The 23,458-nt window shown below is 37.3% G+C and overlaps 1 protein-coding gene across 1 annotated transcript in view; it reads right to left on the bottom strand.

The window, feature by feature from the left end:
- ARHGAP42 (Rho GTPase activating protein 42) overlaps positions 1-23,458 on the bottom strand; it is a 257,496-nt gene that overhangs the window by 154,837 nt on the left and 79,201 nt on the right. The window contains exon 3 of the mRNA XM_081061952.1: positions 6,104-6,165. Coding sequence (XP_080918078.1) covers positions 6,104-6,165 — 62 coding nt within the window. The remainder of the gene's footprint in view (positions 1-6,103; positions 6,166-23,458) is intronic.

Raw genomic sequence — 23,458 nt, 5'->3', positions numbered from 1 at the left:
AGGAGGAGCAGATCAGGTAAGTTGGACCCTCTGTCTTGAAGAATTCTGCAGCCACCGAGTCCACATCCTGTAAGTTTCTATGTATTACTGTACTACATCCCTACTATGGCCAAGTGAATAAATGGGACTTCGAGTAAACTATCCAAACAGCTATCTTCTGATTCTCAAACTGATCTAAATGTCCTTTGTTGATTGTACCTCATCTGACCAAACTCTGGACTCTGCACCTCAGGGCTCAATCTTCCCACCTATCCACACATTCACAGACTGGGTGATCTCATACATTCCCATAGCTTTAAAGACCCTCTACAGGTTGACAACTTCTAAATTTTTATCTCTAGTACCATCTGCTCCCCTGAACTCCAAACCCATATATCCAGCTGTTGCCTAGATGAGGCTACTTAAATATCCTGTAGGCAGCTAAGTATTCAAAAATCTAAATATCTCCCCCCATCTCTTTCTTCATCTCAATAAATGGAAATATCTTCTATGAGATGCATTATTTTTCTTTTTAGTACTTACCACCATCAGACATAATTTGTTTAATGTCTGTTTTTCCCCAAAAGAATGCAAGCTTCATGAGCAGGAATTTCATTCACAACATATAAGAACTAAGGGGGACTAATTTAGGCTGTATGGAAAACGCAGGCCCCCACAAGTGACATATGGAATAAAGTCTGAAAGACAAGATGGAGCCTATAACAGGGTATGGATCAGGATGTTCAGGGCAGAGGAAACGACAAACGCAGAGATTAAAGTCCAAAAGAAGTCTGTAGTGACATTAGGAGAAAAAAACGCCCTGGGGCTGGAAAACAGGGAACAAGCGGGAGAGAGCTGACAAGGGAGGAATGGAGAGTGGAGTATGTTTCTAGGGAGTCAAGAGAGGAAATGTCAATGGCCTGGAAATAAGAGAAACAAATTTAATATTCCAATGCAAGTAACAAAGAAAAAGTGACAAAGATCTCTGCCAGAAGACCTCAACTAAGCATTTTATGCTTTCCCTGAGGGTTCTCTCTTGATATGTTTGTATTTGTTCAATTAATTTTTACCAGCCTGCGATAAAATGGTAGCATTTGCTCAGCCATGTCAGCTGTGATCTGAAATAAAATAAGAGTTGTCTTGTGGTGGTATGGAAACAGAAGAGACCTCACCACAGAGTTTATATGGCTTATTAATCCCTCTTTGCATTGGAGACAGTCTCAGAGTCTTTCCACCAGGGCACCTGAACTAAGACATCTCTAACCAAAATCATTTAAGTGCTGCATTCTATGGGGAAAAATTCTAACATTTCCAATAAACATGCATTTAAAAAACAGAGAAAAGCCTATGTCACTAGTCAATGCCATATCCTGACTGTAAGTAATAAACATTTTACTAGGGCTATTACAAAGGGCTATTAAATTATTTCTTATTTTTGTGTTGTTAAAAAGCTGATCTGGCGGAACCGCCATCTTCCAGTAATTTGCCGAAATGACCAACACAGAGGGAAAGAGGAGAGGCCGCCGCTCTGCGTTCTTTAGGCCTTTTAGAAAGCATCGAGTTGTTCCTTTGGCCACATACATACATGCGAATCTACAAGAACGGTGACTGTAGACATCAAGTGAACGGGCACTGTTCACGAAGGAATGGCCTCTACACGTTACCATGGCAAAACTGGAAGAGTCTGCAGTGTTACCCAGCATGCGGTTGGCACTGTTGTTAACAAACAAGTTAAGGGCAAGATTCTTGCCAAGACAATTAATGTACGGATTGAGCATATTAAGCACGCTCAGAGCCTATAAGCTTCCTGAAATGTGTGAAGGAAAATGATCAAAAATGAAGGAAACCAAAGAGAAAGATACCTAGGTTCAACTGAAGCGCCAGCCTGCTCCACCCAGAGAAGCACACTCTGTGAGAACCAATGGAAAGGAGCCTGAGATGCTGGAACCTATTCCCTATGAATTCATGGCATGATAAGTGTAAAAAAATAAAAGACCTCTGTACTGTTAAAAAGGCTATTCTGGTGTAGCCACATGTTGGCAGATGTCAATCACCATCTTGGAAAATGCTGTATCATGGAAAATGGTTTTTCCAGTAAGAAATATAAATTATATCCTTAAAAATTTCTGAAACATGTATTTCCTATTACTTTCTCAGAGTCACCTTTTTGTTGCACTAAAACTATGCATTTTTAGTTGGCTCTAGTAGAATTAAAAAAACATACGTAAAGTTAATAAAAAGTGAAGAGAAGGTCCCGTTTCCAAAAATAATAAAATAAAAATAACATTAGAGCTGGTCTTACATTATAGTAAAATGAAACCAGGTTTATATTATATATTAAATAATATTATATATGACCCAGTCTTATATTATAGTAAAATAAGACCGGGTCTTATATTAATTTTTGCTCCAAAAGACATATTAGAGCTGACTATCTGGATAGGTCTTATTTTTGAGGATACATGGTATATAATAATCATGATTTATCACTGAAAAACATAGAATGATTAAATGGCATAATGAATTACAGAACTCCTTTGCACATTCTTAGTATTTATACTTCGAATATTCTACTTCCTAAATAAAGCACTAATTTTTAAAACACAAATTCTTTAGTATAGCCTTGCCCAAAATCTGCTACCAGTTATACTTTCAGTTGTAGTAACATCAAATGACTAGAAGTGTTGATGAATCACTCCAATATTTAGATATATGTTTAATAATTACTTTTACAGAATCTTCGTGGGAATGCAATCCATTAGGCTTTTATCTAGAGATTTTTCATTATTTGCATTCTTTATTTCAGACCTCTGAAATGACAGAAAAAGCAATCAAAAATTATACAATATGACTTCACCCTTGAATGCAGAATTTCCTCTTTGCCTCAACATGAGAAACATGGCTGAGGCAGAAATAATGATCTTTGAAACGCTAAGAGTTGATGGTCCACTCTCCATCTCCGCTGTTTATAAGACACTCGACCCCATTCTCAGCCATTGCCTCTCCTTGGTTTTTGTCTTTTATCCTGTCACCATATTGGATATCTCAAGATCCTGCTCATAAAATATCCAAACCTCTGAGCTCAGCCTTCTCGATTCCTAAGGCCTGACTTCCTGCTCAGCCACATCTGAACTTCACTATCTGGACCAGCTCCGTTGACAAGTTCAGCATTTTTCAACTCCCACTCCTGATCACAACTTCTGTGTCCTCTCTTAAAATCTCCTTTGTCCCTAGTGATCCTTCAACATAACTAAGTAATCATGCTTGCCCTCTCTGCTTTCTAAGGATTTCAGTTACCCTCCTATCTCAGTTATCACTATACTCAATCAGGAACTATTTTCATGTTACACAAATTCATGTCCCTTTAATCCAGCACCATGTCTTCTGTACCAGCCATCAACTTAAATCTGTCCTCCCAGCTGTTCTTACTGCTCATAGTGAAAAGCTCTGGGTATTACTAGAAAAATCTATGAAAGCATGGGAATTCGTCTTTTCTTAACATACTTATAATGCCTAACTTTAATGGTTCTTTATCACTAATAAGCAGTCCCTTTTCTCTTGTATAACCTGCTCCTGGCTGTTCTAAACTATTTCTACAAACTCCTTTCACAGAAGATGACCATGTCTTCCTTATATTATCCACCAGTCCATCCAAGCCATTTACTGTCCATAGTTCTCTGTTATAACCAATCCTCTCTTCCTTTTCTCCCAACGCAAAGAAAGAGCATTTCCCCTGGTGCCTACAGGTCTCCTCAGTGCTATACAAACATTGCCTTAGCTATTTTTTCTCCTACAACACACTTTCCCATATTCTTCAAACTAGTACATTTTCTAAAATTATAACCCAGGCTAGTTGGCTTATCACTCTTCTGAATTATTTGCACAAGACTTGAATCACAACCTCACTCAATCTGGAACCATATACATTCCCCTGGCTTCCATGCAGTTTCCAACTCTATTGTCACATACGTGTAACCACCCTTCCAGCATATTTGTCATCAGCTCCTCTCCTGGGCCATAAGGGCACATACTACCCCCCACATGGAATAGGACTTCTATTGTGTAACCTCAGAGAGCTGAAGTGAGGAGTATGTGTAATACACTTAAAAGTGTCCTATTTAGCCTACAGATGCCAAAGTCATCTCCACAGAAAAGTCTTCTCTGACCTCCCCAGAATGGATCCATTTCCCATAATAGCTTATATATATCTAGTACAGATCCCATTGTATGGCTTGCTCTCTGATACTGAGACTAGACTGCATAGTAGGCTGTCGTTTCCTTAGAAAATATGGTCACCTCTCTCCCAGTCATTTCTTCCCCACCATATCTCTTTCTTAGCATGGCCACCAAATTAATCTTTCCAAAATCCTATATTGATCCTCCCATTTTCTATTCAGAAACGTCTAGCAATTTTTCCCATTGCCTATAACAAACACAACTTCTTAGTCCAGCTCTTAAACCCTGCATATGGCCCAAACCAGCAATCAATCTTCTACTAATACCATCTAAGAACCATTGCCTTATTCTACAAATATACAACGTCGGACAGTTAAGTTCGTGAACTCATCCTAGAAAAAGTGCTACAGACCACATTGCTGAATATCACTATGGTCATCTTCGAAGTCCTCCCCTTGGGAAGCTATGCACTGACGTCAGCCCCTAGTCCACCCTCCAAGGCAATTTTAGAACTCTTTTCTAGAATGGCCTTCAGAGCTGTCATCGTATTATCCTTGATGTCCTGAATGTCATCTAAATGTCTCCCTTTCAATATTTCCTTTATCTTCGGGAAAAGAAAGAAGTCATTGGGGGCCAGATCAGGTGAGTAGGGAGGGTGTTCAATACAGTTATTTGTTTACTGGCTAAAAACTCCCTCACAGACAGTGCCTTGTGAGCTGGTGCATTTTCATGATGCAAGAGCCATGAATTGTTGGCAAAAATTTCAGGTTATGTAACTTTTTCAGGCAGCCTTTTCAGTACTTCCAAGTAGTAAACTTGGTGAACTGTTTGTCTAGTTGTTACAAATTCATAATGCATAATCCCTCTGATATCAAAAAAGGTTAGGAATATCATTGCAACAAGTTTGTGAACTTAATTGTCAGACATCGTACTTTTATAGTACTTTCTCCAACCTTGTACCTCTGCTCAGGCTCATTTATACGACTGCTGCCTCCTAGTTGTGTGATTCTGCTCTGGCTCAGGCAATGCTTCCCCCAAGTCAGGCCATCTTAAAGGTCCTCTCCTCAAATTGCTCTCCCTCATCTCTTTAGCAAAATGACGCTAAATTGTGCTGCATTTTCTAGCACATTTACTCCACACTCACATTTATTTATGTGTATATATAATTCCCCAACAGGATGGGTGAAGTAAGTGATATCAAAGATGACATTTTAAACAAGCCCATAAGCCTCAACTGACAATCAATATCTTTATCACCACCAACATTTATCATGTGCCAGGTGCTGCTACAAATGCTTTACAATTCTGTGGGGTACACACCCTACTATATTTCCCATGTACAAATGAGAACACTGGGTCATAGACAGGGGCCGTCACAGAAATTTCAACGATGGGAACAAAATTATATTTGTGAATGGATAAATGCATTACTAATAATTGAGCATTCATACTGTTACATAAAGTAATCCATCAACCTAGAATATTTTTGCCAATCTTCCCAGCCCAGCAAAATCCTTCCAGCCTTCAAAACCCTACTCAAATGTGCCCTTCAAAAAAGGGTCCTGCTAACACCTTGGCAAAATTAGTTGCTCGTTCTACGAAATGTCTTTAATACTTATAGTGTATCTTTATTAGAACACTAAGGTTATTTAGAAGTCGCTCAATTAGAATGGGTTTCTTAATGGAAATTTGTTCAATATTTTTAATTCTCAGAAACACTAACTGGAAAGCAAAATGAATGTAATTTACATCTGCTGAACAAATGAAATGAATAGAAATGGCTTATCTTATTAGTAATATTTGATAATCAGACATTTTTTTCTATAACATTTAGTACATGTATCAAATTATAAGCTCTCATATGGCTAAGTATAGTTCAGAAAGTCTATTCTTTCTTTTATTTTATCCAAACAAAGCATTATTGTTAAAAAATGAGTAATGGACTTACCAGTCTTCTCCTTTCTTCTTCAACTGTGATGAGTAGTCTTGCAAACTCTTTTAGTGATTGAGCTATTTAGAAGATAAATTTTAAAAAGAAGCATTAACCTCTTTTTAATGCTAGTATCCACTTGCACAGGAATAAACATTACAATGCAGCTAGTTATAAATTTGTATATATCCTGTGGTTTTATGTTTATATAAGCATAAAACAGTAAATACATTAGGATCTCAATGACTAACAGTTATAGATAAGAGATGTCTGTGTGCTATAATTTGAAGTTAAGCACAGGTCAAGTGTGCTATTCTTTTTTTTTTCAAAGACACTAGAGGAATAGTTTACATACATAATATATATAAAAATACACATTAATAAATAAAAGTACAGTATTGGAATCACTTCTAAACCGTATACGACAAATAATGAAAAATATAAACCAAATACTACAAATAATTAAAAATATATTAAATCTGTAAGAAGCAAAAAAAAAAAATCTGTAAGAAGCAATAAATCTAGTCCTATTTAGATGTGCTGAGTAGCAGAATAATGCAAGGTCTCTCCCACTGACTTCTTTGTAGAAGTTCAACAGTTATAGATATAAAATCTGAAGAAACAGATTTTGTATTCCTCCCATATCCGAGATACTTTAGATCATTGTTAGTGTGGTGTGATGACCACCAGCAACAGCATTCTGCGAACTTGTTAGAAATACAGACTCTCAGGCCCCATCCCAGAACCTGCATGTTAACAAGATCCCCAAGTGACCTGTTTGCCTATTAAAGTTGAGAAGCATCACATTAGAAAACTACCTGAACCTATATTGCCGTGGGTTGGGGAAAATATCAAATATTCAGGAACACTGAAAGAACAAATCAAAAAAAAAAAAAAAAAATAGGGACTTAACAGTAGCATATTCTTTAAAAATGCTTAGTCCCAAATGCTGATTGTAAAAAAGTAATTCATTCACATCAATTTGTGTACTTTATACTTAATATGAATTATTAACTAAAGTTGAGATGTTTTGTTACAATACTACCCTGTTTCCCTGAAAATAGACCTAGCCAGACAATCAGCTCTAATGCGTCTTTTGGAGCAAAGGTTAATATAAGACCTGGTCTTCTTTTACTATAAGATCAGGTCTAATGTCATATAACATAATATAATGTAATACCCAGTCTTATTTTACTATAAAACTCGGTATAGTATATAATATAATATAATATAATATAATATAATATAATATAATATAATATAATACTGGGTCTTACATTAATTTTTGCTCTAAAAGACCCATTAGAGCTGATTGTCTGGCTAGGTTTATTTTCGGGGAAACACAGTAACAAAACAAACAAGATGAATGGCAAAATTTGTTTTTGTTTAAGCATTGAAACCTCCCTTCTATACCCTTACTCTTTAGGCTCCCTCCTCCCCTTGCTTCACTCATAGTTAACACTGAAAACATTCTGTGAGACCAGAAGTCTAGTAAATCCAGCATAAAACCTACAATACAGGCTTACAAGTAAGTGAAGAAAACAAATCAAGTCACATCAACAGAACTTATTAAGGAAGAGAAAAAAACGTTTTCTTTTCAAGAATTTAAAATTCCAATCTAGGATTCCCCCCCCCCCCTTTTAAGAACTGCTAGGCTTACACTAAACTAAGCTGGTTTGAAATGCTACCCCTATGATTACTTCACATTGGGTTTTAGTCACAGTTACCAAAACAGAAATCAAAGGATTACCTAGGAGACTCAGATTAATCTGATAAACACATTACAGGCCTTAGAGTAAAGATAACTTTTTTTTCTAGAAGTTTTAATTTCTTCAAAAATAACTCTTATCAGTGGTGCAATACAACGCAGTTTTTGTTTGTTTGTTTGGTTTGTTTTTTTAATGAAGAAGCTATGCTCAAAAAACACACTTTATTGTCAGAATCTTTACTACCAGTGCTCAAAATACTTGAGGCATTCAGGATCTATTCTAGTGTGTCAGCAGGGGAGCCAATTATGGTCTGATCATATCATCAACACTGAAATAATATCACATGTTCTATAAAATAAAATTATTATTTACAGAGTCTCATGCTAAAAGGAAGGGTAACATTTGGGTATGGGGAAATCTGAAAACAGAAAAGTTATCAGATAGTCTTCCAGGTGTTGGAAGAAGCATGTATAGGAAGTGAATAAATAAATATATATCGGATAATATGTATCAGATATATAAAATCGCTTCTCAGCCTTTTGGCTAAGATCAAGTATAAAAACATAAACATTATATATATGATAACTATATACATACATATACTCATTTCCATATGTGTGTGTGTGTGTGTGTGTGTGTGTGTGTGTGTATATATATATATATATATATATATATATATATATATATATATAAATCTCCTAATAGTTCTGTCTCAAGACTTCCAGCCTCCACCCAGAATCTCGAAATAAGTCACCAGAAACACAACCAAGTATTCTTAGTTTTTCTTGTAAGGGTTAGCAGCCATCAAAGGGGAGAGATCAGGAAGCAGTTTTCTAAGTCCCATTCCTCAAAAGAGATACTATGGGACAGTGAAAAGAAAAGTGTGGGGACCAGACAAGCTAGAGTGAGAATAGCACTAGTTGTGTAAACTTGTCTAAATTACCTCACACATTGGAACATCAGTCTTACTCATCATTAAAATAAAGGCAGTATTATTTACCTTACTAGGTGATTTGAAGATTTTAAGATTATGTAGGTAAGTATCGTGATGCCAGGCAAATACCAAGTGTTCAATAGAAGGGAGCTATTATTTAAGTTAAAATATTAAACTACATTTACGATGAGCACAGACTTGTGGAAAATGTGATTCAGTAATACTCATGCGGCAATCCAGTTTTGACAACAGGAAGTTGAACAGAAAAACTTTTAAAAATATATAGATTTTAACAGGAGTGTATAATAGCATATTAAGGTTCTGTATTTTCAGTAAGGAAAGCGTTCCATCATCTTTCTGGCAGCTATCTACTACCACTGAAGTTCTCTCTGGGTGTCAAAAAAAAAAAAAAAAAAAAAAAAAAAAAATGGTCAACAAAACGTTGGATAGTTGGAGGCAATGTTAACATGTCTACAGAGAAAGAAGCCAAGAGATAAATCAGTTTGGGTTACAGGAATTGAAGGCAGCAGGTAATCCTAAAGGTGAGAAAATAAGAGGAAATATAAATAGAAAGAGCAGTCGAAAGTCTGTATAAGAAGCACTTTCGCTCCAGATTTCTAACTCAATTCTCCCAAACTTTTTAATAAAAGAAAAACAATAAAAAACCCTCACACTCCTATGCTTCCTTTTATCGGAAGCTACTAGATGACACACTCTGACAAAACGTGGGACTAAACCAAGACAAGAAGATACGGACTCTAGAAACAGGAGGTCCCATATAGAACAGCAGCAAATGGAATTCTTAGGACAACCCAGATACATGTATTCCAGTACAACAGTTGTGCAACCGCTCCAGAGAGGATCTTACCTAAACCGGAGCAATAGGTGAGGGGCTCCAGGAAATGTCCCCAGAAAAAGGAAAACAGAACTGATCAATATCCTGATGTGTCAATGTAATGAAATGTTTATACTCCTTTTTCATAAGGAAATTCAAAGGCAATTTATTAACTCCTGGGAAACCAAAGTTATACACAAGTAACACAATCAAAATAAATGAAATAGCTGAGTTGTGAGTAATATGTACAAAGTCACTATAATATAAACATTAAAAATAGATTTTGGCAAAATTCAGTTTTAACAATTGAGAGAATAGGGGAAAGGAGCACGTGAGACAGTATGAACTCAAGATATAGTGTGACAACTGTATGAATTACAAAGATGGTATCTAAAACTGAAAAGAGGGTAAAAGAGATCAAATATATGGTGATGGAAGAACTGACTCTGGGTGGTGAATTCACACTGTGATATATAAATGAGGCATTACAGAATTGTGTACCTGAAACATGTAATTTTACTAACAATTGTCACCCCAATAAACTTTAATTTAAAAAAAAAAATAAAACTGAAAATCAAAATCGAAAAGTAGCAAGGTATTCATGATCTTTAAAGAAACAGAAGAAATGGCTAAAAGTTCAAAGTGGTCTTTCTAGGAAATTAAGCGGTGGTGGGGACTGGTAAGATAGGGACTGTTAGTTTTTGTTAAGCTTAATAAAAATCCATAGCTTTTTAAATAAATAATGAAAAATAAAACGTGATATTAATGCTGATTTTCTTACTAGCCTAGATTCTAGAAGGGCACTGATCACATATAATAAATTTTCCCAAAGGGTTAAGCGAATATCTAGCACATAGAAGCCTGTCACCTGGTATTTTTGGAATAAATAAAAATGTAACTTTATTAGAGGCTGGCAGAGGTACACTAGAACCTCCCACATGGTCAACCAGAAATGATCACTGGCACACGCAGTGGGGCCCTAAAAGTCCCAGGCAGTATTTTACAATGAGGACTGCATGAGTCCACAGGCTTTTCCAAAGTAGCTACTACAGTAAGAGTAACTTGTGGCATTGCCTTAAATCCGATTTTGATTACAAGTAAGAAACTCAGGTTCCCAATGTGCTGTTGTACCTCTTTGTCCAAAAATTAATGATACTGCTTTCTGTTTTACTTGGTTTTCTGGTCTGTTTCCCACATAAATACTATTTATAGACTCAGTGCAGTAATACTTGATTATAATGAGAATGTCGGAGGAGAAAAATTTTAACATGTAAAAGCAATCCCTTGTCTGGTTAAACACAGGTCTCCTTCCAACAGTTTTCTGAGTTTGCCCCAATTTAACAAGTTTTGTTCCCTCTTTTTCTTTTGTTCATTTTTCAGGGAAATGACTTCAAAAACCTAAGATTGTTCTCTTTATTATAGTCTCAGTTCCCTAAGAAGCATACGTTTCTTGGTCCAAATGAAGATATTCATGTATGTCATTTGTTCTATAAAAACATGAACAGCCAAGAACACTAAATACTTATTTCATGAATTAGTGACAGTGGCCTACTAACTTTTGAAACCTGTAGCTAATATTCTCCCCTAATCTTTATATTTATAATTATGTCAAAGTATTGCATTAATAGTTTACTAAGCACAAAGTAACACAAAGAAAATAACAATTAAAGAGTCCTATAAAGCAGATATAAAACAATTCAAAATATGATCTTGTAAATTGTATTTTAAGATTAAGGGCTGAAAAATAGCAGTCTCTTCTTTGCCTGCCCCACCCTCAAATTAGCAGGAACCTCTGACACAAATCAGACAGATCCAAGCTGCCTAGCATACCCCAGCAGCTCTCTAGAGATGAGAAGCCTGCATTAGCATCTTTGGTGCACAGGACTCACAAATGCCATAAAGAGGCTATGAAATCTGGAGGGAGTCTATTCTTGAGCAGACCTTGGGCCGAAAACATGTATGTACAAAATGACTCCCCCAGCATCCATCACAGTGCCTTACACAAAACAGCTATTGATTTTATGACTACTTAAAATATATCTTCTAAGACCTAATTTAAGCAAAATCTGAAAATATTTATTACATGCAAATTTCTAATACCTAAATACTTTATTTTATAAGCAACTACTTGTGATGCTCCATATTTATTTAGCAATATTAATATTTACATAAATAACCATGTCATTATCTGATTTGGGGGATCGAGACCAACTTCGAATGCATCAGCTAGTCCTGCAATTACAGTTTTTGCGCATACCTAGTGATATGACAGGTGGATGATTTAGTGAAAACAATATGCCAAAAACAAGAGGGCATTCAATAGAGGATCGTTAAATGAATTAATGTGTTTAACAATACATTCCCACGGTCTATTTGCTCTATAAGGAAAAACATAGCAACACGTATTCTAGGCTACATAAAATACCATCAAAGGAATAGCCAGATACTTTGGAAAATTATGTAGGCTATCCACATTTCTGCCACCTGCATGAAACTTTCCTGGCTATATTCACCAGTAATAATCTTTCCCCTTCCTGACCATCTGGACCACGAGATTACAGGAGAGAAACCAAAATATAGTGTCACATATAAATTTTAACTTTCCAACAAATTATTGAGGTCATGCATATTGCTATAGGCTTCCTTTTTTATCTCCACAAAGTGACATTGGAAAACATTGTGCAACAAGAGAAATTAATTATTCAGGTGTATTTATGACAGGCCCTGAGAGTATAAGCATTCACAAACACTGCTGGATTATACCTACAGGGTGAGAAGTATGATAATGGCTTCTCTCTTTACCAATATCATCAATTCCGAAACATTTCTGAATTGTCTAAAAAACATATTTCCTAACTTAGTTCTGTTTAGCAGGCTTAAATTCACCCTAATATTTTTGGCTATGGAAAACCTGGTTTATTGTCTGGAAGTAAGAATGAGAGAGAATAAAGAAAATTACTCCCTGTTCATTGCTGACATAACTCTACTACCTGAAGTACTAAGCATTATACTCTTAAATGTTTCAACAACTGATCAGCTTGGGCTTTCCAGATTTTACAACTAGGAAGAAAATTGAAGCAGGTCTCTCTTGCCTCCAAACCAACGTTTACGAAGTCTGACAATTAAGTTCGTAAACTCATCCTAGAAAAAGTGCTACATATCGCATTGCTGAATATCACTACAGTCACCTTCAAAGTACTCCCCTTGGGAAGCTATGCACTGACACAAGCACCTAAGTCCACACTTCAAATCAATTTTGGAACTCTTTGTCTGGAATGGCCATCAGCTCTCTCGTCATATTACATACCCTTGATGTCCTGAATGTCATCAAAATGTCTTCCTTTCATTATTTCCTTTATCTTCGGGTAAAGAAAGAAGTCACTGGGGGCCAGATCAGATGAGTAGGGAGGGTGTTCCAATACAGTTTACTGGCTAAAAACTCCCTCACAGACAGTGCCGTGCGAGCTGGTGCATTGTGTGATGCAAGAGCCATGAGTTGTTCGAGAAAAGTTCAGGTCATCGAAGTTTTTCAACACTTCCAAATAATAAACCTGGTTAACTGTTTGTCCAGTTGGTACAAATTCATAATGAATAATCCCTCTGACATCAAAAAAGTTTAGCAACATCATTGCAACAAGTTCGCAAACTTAATCAGACAATATGTTAAATATTTAAATAATAATCAGACAATATGTTAAATATTTCTCCCAGGCATCTTTTCTCAAACCTAAATAGCATAAACACATACTCAAACAAAGTACAGATCACACACTCATGACATATACAACTATGTCAACAGATGTTTTTCACTTTATTAGAGTGAACAAATCACTTACGAGGTTTAGATATACTGATGAATAGGGGAGAACTGGGTTAACAGTAGGATTTAGACTTAGTTAAATCTCAAGGAAAACATGAAAACCTATAAAAGTCAGATTAAGCCAATGCAATCATATTTTATAACTCCAGATGATGGCCCAACAGTCACTTTACTTTTCTATTTGAGTGTGAGATGGAGGCTGTCAAGCTTTCTTAGTATCCTGACACTGACTTTTCATGAAGAGTAGGAAAAAGGCAATAAAACATCCACACTTAAATGAGGATAGGAACCACAGCAGGAGAATTTGTCATCTCCTTCTAGATGTGGTCATATCAAGAAAAGTAAGTGCAGAATCCAGAGCCAGGTAAGGCCCAGCATTACACCACAACGCATGCAAAGATCTAACAGGTGTCACCATCAGCAGTTATGCGTGGAACTCCTATTGAGGGAGTTTCAATTCTGTGAACATTTAAAAGATCAAAGTCAGCATACTGACTGAAGTATCCAAGGGAAAGTTTTGGTTCAGGAACAGTTTAACCCATGAACAAAGCAAGGAGCACACGATCAGCTTGTGGTATGCCTGAATAATAAAGACTGTATCTGCAACACAGACAGAGTGATATAAAACCTGACACCAATTCTTCCCACCAGGTATTGTGTCTTTGGTAAAAATTAACACCTCCCACTGATGGTCTGTCCCCTAGGTCTGCAACATTAGCATTATTTGCAACCACAGGCTCTAGTGATTATTTTCTGGGAACCACAACATCAAGTAAGATTTTTTCCACCACATTTGTGGCTTCAAGTTCCACGGATGCCTAGTTGCAAAGCCAATAAACTGCTTCCCTAAACCAACAGGAAAAAAAAAGAAAAGCCACAGGGCACTGTCAAATGCTGGCAGATCACTCCAGTACACCCTAGTACTCAGAGGTACTCATCTTTCTAACACTTCGTAGCCCCTTAGAATCGAGGGTCTCATGAAAAACACATGGAAATTCAGTTACCTTTAAGGTAACTAAACCTGATTCTCCATAATGTCCTCCTGGTGGTCGAATTTATTTTTATTCACCATACACAAATCGAAGAGATTAATACTGAAAACAAGTCCCTAAAAACTTGCATTTAAATTGTTTTATATCCTACCAATGCATCTTTGTGTTGCACTGCATCGCATTCAGAAAAATTAGGTTTCAGCAATTATGAGATGTGCCAAGTTGGTAGAGCATATTAGGTATTATTTTATTGATAAAAGGTTATTTAATATTATAGCATAGTTTACTAACTAAGCATTACGGAAATAAGTGCACAGCCTACAAATGAAAAGAGTCATAAAATTAAACTTTTATCAAGTTGACCAGGTATTCTGCACAGAGTTAGGAACGGCCTCAACTCTTCTTCATCACTTGTCTAACACCATCAACTGTGCCATAGCTGGTCTGTCTAGTACTCAGATGCCAATCCAGACTCTGAACAGGACACATGGACAGAATCCCCACTTTGGAATCCACTGGCTTAATACCAAGCAATTTCTTTCTGCTTTCTCTTGTTCCTATTTACCCTCTAACCATACCGCCCAGGTTCTTTGCAGGGCTTATGACCAGTCACCCACTGTCTTTTTTAAATGCCCAATTCCTGGTCCTAGTGCCTCCCTCCATACCTGGGTTCTGACAGTCCACGGGACCCCAGGCTCTAACCTGCACTCTAATCTGGTCTATCATCGTGGGTCCGTTCCAGCATTGCTCAACACTGCACATTTGGGCTGAGATTCAGAACTTGTGGCCAGATTGTCAATCTTTCACTCTTTTTCTGGTCTGACTGGATACCCAGTCTGGTTTCTCTTATCCTTCCTGGCATAAGAACTGGACTCAAAAGAAGACATCTTCTGTAAGCCAGGGACTTCACCTGTAAAAGAAAGTTCCTACTGCTGCTGATTGATTAAGATTACCTATTAAAACTGAGAATTATGACTCCAAGATGAAAGTCACAATGGATACACAAAAATAATTCTAGACTAGGTATCTAATGATGTTTCCTTGATATCCTCTCCCTAAACGAAGAAAGGAGCTCTTAGCAATACCTGCTTTGAAACTGCCAAACTGCAAGGTATTTTAACAGCTCTGGCAGACTCATTTTACATACAGACACATACAAACACACAGCTGATATGTTACATACCAGGGTTGACAAAAAAATGTATACACATTTTAAGAGATGTTCTCTATGCTCAAGCAGTAGTTGGCCGTAATCAGAAGTGATGGAAATGGTAACCACTTTGAGCACCTCTTGTAATTACAGAAGTCAAACATGAATTGTATTCATCTTTTGTTACCGGTAAATATTGAGTATTACAATTAATACAGTTTTTTTTTCCTTTCTTAAAATATGTATACATTTTTTGGCACCCATTGTATGTATCTTTTAACATAAGTCCAAATCTTGATAAATACATAAAAATATAGAAAGACAGCTTTTAAATTTCACATATTCCAAAACTTGATTCCAGCTGGTCTCTCCCCAGATTTCATCACACTACTGCATTACTTCAAATGAATTTAACCTAAATTCTAGCAAAGATCTTTTACTATGAGATTTTATGTTAAGGCAGTAAGTGTTGTTGTGCATAACTTAGTCTGCTATTTATTTTGTTTTCTTTCTACTAACAAACATGTTATAAAAGAAAGAAGTGTGCTATTCTGATATTGCCTTTTCATTTTTTGTTTGTTTGCTTGTTTGTTTTTGTATTATTTTAGTGGTATTTGACCCGTTTCCCAAAGCTAAAACAACCCCCAATTCAGAAACCATTTTCCCAAGGTGTAGACCCCTTACACATTGGAGCACCTCTACCAAGAGGTCGAGATGTTACATACACCATCTCATTTACTGTCCACACAATGGTATGAAGTACTGAAGTAGGTGTTATCTTCATTCTGCGGGTGAGCAAAGGAAGATCAATGAGCTGGAGTAGCTTGCCCCATGATCTCACAGCTAGTAAGTGGAGAAGCAGGTATTTCATCTTGACTGTCTGATATCACAAGTCTATTGTCTTCCCGCAAACCATCATTGCTGGGGGTGGGGGAGTACAGGGCAGTAGTGCAGGCCTACAACCCTGCTAGATTACAGAAAAGAACAAGCTTATCATCTCTCAAGGCAACCAGTGCCAGAGCTGTTTATGCTCAAAGGGCAATCAGGCGCCAAGTATCCTGCCTTGAAGGGAACAATCAGTAATTTGTTGCTGACAAACTGCCACTTAACACCAAGTAGGCCCCCTCCCCATTCTTACTACCACCAGGAACTGACCTCCCAGCACTCCTTCACATTCCACAGACTGAAGCCTGTTCATTCTCCCCCTCTGCACCCGATCCTGCCACCACCCCACTGACACTTCAACATCTGCTTCCTCATCCAATATCCAGCTTCTCTTTTCCACAACCTCCAATGACCTCCTTCTCTGTGATTCACACACCCACAAGGACACTAAGAGTTCAAGCTATCTAACCCCTTGGCTTTGGCTTTTTGGCAATCCTTTCATTCAACTCTAGTTTACTCCTAATCTTATTTCCCACAGTGGCTATCTAAAAAGAATTTTCTCCTTTCTCAAGAACCCAGCCCCAAACTTCCCCTCACTCATACCAGATGGCCTAGCCTTCTGCTTCTCTGAGAGAAGTTCAAGCCCCTATGGTCAACACTATCTTTATTCATTCTCTTCAACTTGCCTGTCTCAGAGAAGGGGCCCTCTTCCTCTCAAAAGCGAACAACTTGCCATGAAGTTTCTAATCTCAACCTCTCTCACCTCCAGCTACATTTTTTCTCTTCCTCTCCCTCTGTCATCTCCATCATCACTCGTCTCTTCTCACAAGCTATTTCTCCTTCCTTTAGGATTACAAACTTCAGTGTACTAATCTCATGAAGAAGGAAGAGGAGACACAGAATGTTGGAAGGAGATTTTTTTCACACCGTGACCAGCACTCTGCTGTGCACAGCTCGTTACTTCTCACACTACCCACAAGGAGATCACAAGTTAAAGACCCAAATCTTCTGTCTCCATTCTCCCATGTTTTAAATAATGAGGTTAAATAAGACGCACGGTCACAGAGCTAATGACCTGCAGAGCTAAACTTTGCACCCAAATGAGCTCACCTGAAATGTATACACGTTCCCACTAGTCTAGACACAGTCCCACATCCCCAACTCACTATTGTAAGTTTAACAAATCCAATTATCTCCTGGGTATGTCTAAGAGGGATTTTACCTGCATCTCGAAACTTAAAATGTATCAAATCTTAACTCACAATTCTGCTCCACTCCCAAGTACTCTGGCCACATATAAACACATAAATGGGCTCATAACACCATACTCCTAGTAACTCAAGTAATGGATCACCCTAAATCCTTCTTTCCACTCACCAAATGCTGCTGGTCTCTCTCCTCTACCCTTCTTCTATATCCATGTACGGCTATCACTTCATCTCTGCTGTACTATTACAGCAGACTAGTAATTGGTTTCCCAGCTTCTGTAACTCTAATTAGTCACATGTACTAACAGTCAAAATAAAACTCCTAAAGGGCACCTCTGATTATGTCACTATCCACCTTGAAAATCCCTGAATAAATAAAATCCAAACTCCATACGGTAAGCAATTTGGGGTCTCCATGATGTGGCCATACATACCTTTCCAAGTACCTCGCCTGAGATTCTACCATTTCTAATCTCTAACTCAGCACTTTGAAACTACTAGACATTCCTGTAGTTTCCCATTTCCATGTTTGTCCTTTACCTACATTTCCTAAGCTGTATCTTATCTAACCATTAGGATCCAGCACGAATAACCTCTATTTAAGCATCTTCTGAAGTCCCTTCTCCAGCTTCAGTGTTCTCACAGCATTTTTGTTCTTACTGTATCTAAAGCACTCAGCACATTCTTCTTAGTATTATAGTGATTATATGATGAGGATTTTTTTTACCCCATTCTATTTTATTAGTCTAATACAGATACAAGAAGGTTTTACTCATTTATGAATGTACTAAATTATCCATACATAAGGTACTCTGCATTCAGAAGATATTCATTATTGGTAGACAATTCTAGAGAGCCAAATTCTATATCAGCATGAATTAAATCATACCTTGTGTGTGACTTTAATTTGAAAAGCTGACTTTTTTCATCCCTGGGAAATGTGCACAGTATCTACACTGGCCCATGAACACCATTTCTCATTCGCAGGGTATTTATCAATTTGTTCTGCATAAACCAAAACCTTTTTTCAGGCTGTGAAGGACAATGTGACAACAAATGATGACGTTTCCCTACAAACACATGGCTTCTACAACTTTAGCGACTCCACTGGCAAAGCGCTGGGCGTCAGGGACCTGGCGATCAAAAACATTTTCCCTGTTTTAGTACCCTCCCCAATTGTGCCTCCCTTGGTAGAAACCACAAGTATATTGTTTAGAGTAGTGGTTTCCTACAAGCTCATCAGACACCAAGAATCTCCATAAAATTAAAGGCTCCTATGGTCTCAAGCCAGGGGTTTCCACCTAGTTCAGGTCTGGAGTGGGGCTCAAGAATCAAATTTTTATGGTTCCCTATAGTTGATTCTGATGCGAGGCAGTGTGGCAACTACTGACTTTCTGGGAGGTGGGGGAGGCAGTAGGGGGTAGATGCATGCTTTGTGTAAGGAATCAAGAATTCAAACTACATTTAAAAAGGCAACAGTATTTATTTTAACAAAATTTGTAAGAATTATCTCTACTTCCTCACTTGAAGCTCTTCAGTACTTTTCATGGCAGAAATAGTACCCTTGGCCCTGCGGTTAGGGAGGAAATAAGACCATTATCTCCAAGTCCTAAGAATCAAGCATGACCTGAAAGTTCTGTCCACAGCCCTCTGAATCATGACTCAAGAATTATCCTGAATTTTATCTATGACAGAGCAATTACTCGGAATTAGCCTTTCCATGCTGCCCATGCACATATTTCTAAATATCTAAGCTATGTGTTTCTCTTTTTCTTTTTTAGACCTATTATTCAACTCTTCTCTTGCCAACTTCTCCCTCTATGTTCTGTGTCCCTAACCTACCCCCAGCCTCTCTTCATTGCTCATATGCTTGTCTTTGCCTTTTGACATGAGTTTTCCATTAACCTCTGGATGCCTACTGTGTTTCCCTGAAAATAAGACCTAGCTGGACAATCGGCTCTAATGCGTCTTTTGGAACAAAAATTAATATAAGACCCAGTCTCATTTTACTATAAGACCCGGTCCTATTTTACCATAAGACTGGGTGTCATGTCATGTTATATCATATCATATAAGACCAGGTCTTACATTAATTTTTGCTCCAAAAGATGCATGAGAGCTGATTGTCCAGCTAGGTCTTATTTTCGGGGAAACACAGTATGTCGTGCCTCCTAATTCACTTATTTCAGACACTGTCTCCAGGATGACTGCCTTTCTGGTCCAAACATTTTATGTCAAAATTGAAACTGTACTTTTATTATTTCATTCACATTTAGAAATGTTCTCTCTTGGTTCATAAAAGATTTGGTGATGAAGGCAATCTTTGATTCACTCTGAACTGGCAAAGACTTCCATGCCATAACTCACTACACATACTGCTGCCAGAATAAACCTCATAAAGGGCAACTTCAATCAAAAGCCTCACGTGTCTCTTGAGAGCATGCATGCACGTTAAACTTCAGATTACATGACATAGCCCTCTATGATTAGTCTCTGGCTCTCAATCCTTGTACTCCAGCTAAGAGGATATTTATTACGTCTTAGTTTTCTTCAATATTGCACATATCAAGACAACCAATGTTCAAGTTCACAGACTAAATATGCCCAAGCAAGGGAAGAATTCCAACAATCTAGAGGAGAAGGATGCAATGGTGGTATACAGAACTGGAGAAAAGCTTCAACATTCCAAATGCTTCAGAAAAATCTCGTGCTGTTACAGCCAGCAAGCCTAAGAAGTATTTACTACCTTTATGACTTTTGTACCAAGTGGTTTCAAATCCGAAACATGGTCAATGTTTACATGGTCATGTAAATTTGATTGATTACACAGGGAATGAAGGATACAACAAGGTTCAGTTTATAAGTAGTAAGCAATAATACCACTATCTTACAATTAGTTATCTGCATATAAAAAATACTGAAGATTTTTAAATAATCTCCTTTCTTTTTGTATCTCTAAACATTTATCACCGTCTAATTTAATATATAATGAATGTATATACTTTTTCGTTTAACTTTTCTGACAAATGCAAACCCATTGTAGTGGAGTTTTGTTTTGTTTTCTATTTTGCACACTGATGTGTCTTCAAGCATCCAAAACAGTGTCTGACAAATCACAGGTACTTGATAAGGCTTTATTGAATGAGTGAACAAATAAAGTCAAAGTTGGTAATGGAGGAGACAGGTGGACAAGGTCCTAATACTGGTGTGATTCACCTGTGTCTTAACCAAAACAAGAGTTAACTGTCATGTTCTCCAAGGTCTCTTTCTACTCTTAAGATACTAAGCTTAGTGAGGGAGGAGGTTGGTAGATGAGGATAAAAGGCATCAAATATATGGTGATGGAAGGAGAACTGACCCTGGGTGGTAAACACACAATGTTATATATAGTTGATGTATTGCAGAATTGTACACCAGAAACCTATGTAACTTTACTAATAATTTTCACCCCAATAAACTTTAATTAAAAGAAAAAAAAGATACTAAGTTTGACATTCTAAAAAACTAGGCCAACATTGGAGTTAGAAGTAGTACTTTCTGATCATCCCAAATAACAAAACAAAAAAAAAAATAGCTTGAGCAACTCCCTGCCCCCCCATGTACATAATGAAGATTTGAGAACTATCCTAGAAGAAATGCAGCTCCCAGATAGAAAGATATAAACTACTCCTCACCAAGAAAATAACTGATACAATACCATCTTCAAAATCTGTTTTCAAAGCATTTGCAGAATTCACATTATATTCAACATGTTTGGATAAACTCCACTAAGCAAACTGGGAAATTACCAACAGAGATGAAAACTAGTCACTTAACACCACACAGGCCACTACTTACCTTGTTGGTGCCTGATGTTTACCAATAAAACACGTTTCCATTATTACGCCAAAAATTATGACAAAAATGTCATCAAGAGTATGTCACGGTTCAGACTTGAAACTACAAGCCAAACATAAGATTCCAGTTTTACTAAGACCACTCTATTCATACATAAAAGAGATGCACTCTAACTGTGATTCTGTGGGTCAATTCAAGTGCATTAAAAGAAAGCCACAGGTATCTATAGGTTACATTACAAAGTCAGGCTACCCATGCCCCATTTTCTCCTGTGCACAAACCCAAAGAAATGGCCAAGTAAAACCTTTTTTAAGAAAAGCTCATTTGGGGTAGCCTTCTTACATCATCCACGAGATAGTCAGAATAACCTTATCAAAATGCAAATACAACACTATTTCTCTGATAAATGCCTGGCAATGGCTTCTCATTGCCTCTAAGTTAAAACTCCACATCCCTAACATGGCCTATCAGGTCTTATCTATCTGCCCGTAACCTTCACAGATGCCATTTTGCCCTTGACTATTGCTTTTCCACCGCAAGGCCTTCATTCATCCCTTCCCTAGATCTGGAATGTTCTTCCCTAATTCTGCTTCACCTACCACTTCTCCATGACTGATTTAAATATCTCTTCCTCAGAGGGGCCTTCCCTCATCTTCCCATTCACCCAACTATTCACCCTGGTTTATTTTAAATATGTTCTCTTAGCATAATACATTTTGCTTTTCTAGCACTCAACACAATTTTGACAACTGTAATTGGTTAATGTTGGTCACCCAATGAACATATAAATTACTTAAGCCATTGATAGTACCTTAAGCCTGGTTGGCACTTAAGTTCTTACAGAAAAAAATAGTTTTACCAACAGGAAATAAAGGCATAGACAATTTTAAAAGAGTCGAACAATGCTACAAAAGCAAGTTCCTGCCACTAATCCCTGGTCCTTTTGCTTGTTAAAGTAAGCAGGTTAGGCCGAAGATGGAACCACTCATGCTAAACCCCAACTCTGCAAACCAAAACCTAGATTCTATGCTGGCTTTCCCAGAAAAGGAAGGCCGAGGTCCATCAATTACCTCTTGCTTGCTGAGCACAAGTTACCTAACCTGGCTCCAAAATCCTCCATGCTTCATATAAGGACAGTAACCCTGCTTTAACAAATCAGCTAATGCCCAGTGTAACTTCTTTGTTCTTGCTCACTTTGGTCTAAAAATATCTTGTCTTGTACAGTTCTTCAGAGCTGCTTTCTATTGGCTGGATTGGATGCTGCCCGATTCATGAATCACTGAATAAACCCAGTCAGATTTTTTTAATGTATTCAGTTGAATTTGGTTCCTTAACACACTTTATAGCCTATTGTTCTTTTGGAAGAGCAAAAGACTATCCTCAGTAAGTCTTCAATAAGTCATGGTTGCCTCTCTGCATCACACTTCAACCAGTAGATTCTCTACAAGTTAGGTGACTCAACTTTTTCGCCTATCAATGACCCACAAAAATTCCAGGAGTACAGCTTTTCTGGCTATCAACAAATTGTAGAGTAGGCTAATTCACAAGTACAGAATTTGTGAATAATAAGGATCAACTGTATATTCCTGCATCCCAAGTTATTTTGGGCCACAGCATTTATTTCACTGTCTAATCGTTTTGTTGGAATTTTTGAGCTATCGTAAGTCACTAACCATTGATAAAGCTTATCTTTCACTATCCATTCATACTGAAATAAGGCTTGTTTTCAGGTTATGCTATCCTAAATGAATATTACTACCATCTTACCCTTTAGTGTGTATACTCCTTGAGGGCAAAAGCTACTGTTGTCACCACCAGGTCCCCAGGAATTGGCACAGTGCTTGTCACCTAATAGGTAGTCAATGAACGCTGAATAAATTAAAGAACAGAAAAATATTGAGCTCTGTTTACAAATATTAAATTTGTTCTAAATGATTCTCAAGTACATGAAAAGTTATATATGTGTATTTACGTGTTTGAGTGTATGTAAATATATAACCTAT

Source organism: Rhinolophus hipposideros, assembly GCF_964194185.1.
Source record: "Rhinolophus hipposideros genome assembly, chromosome: 10".
NCBI lineage: Eukaryota > Metazoa > Chordata > Mammalia > Chiroptera > Rhinolophidae > Rhinolophus > Rhinolophus hipposideros.
Note: the sequence above shows the minus strand (reverse complement) of the source record. Positions and strands in the feature narration are given on the sequence as shown.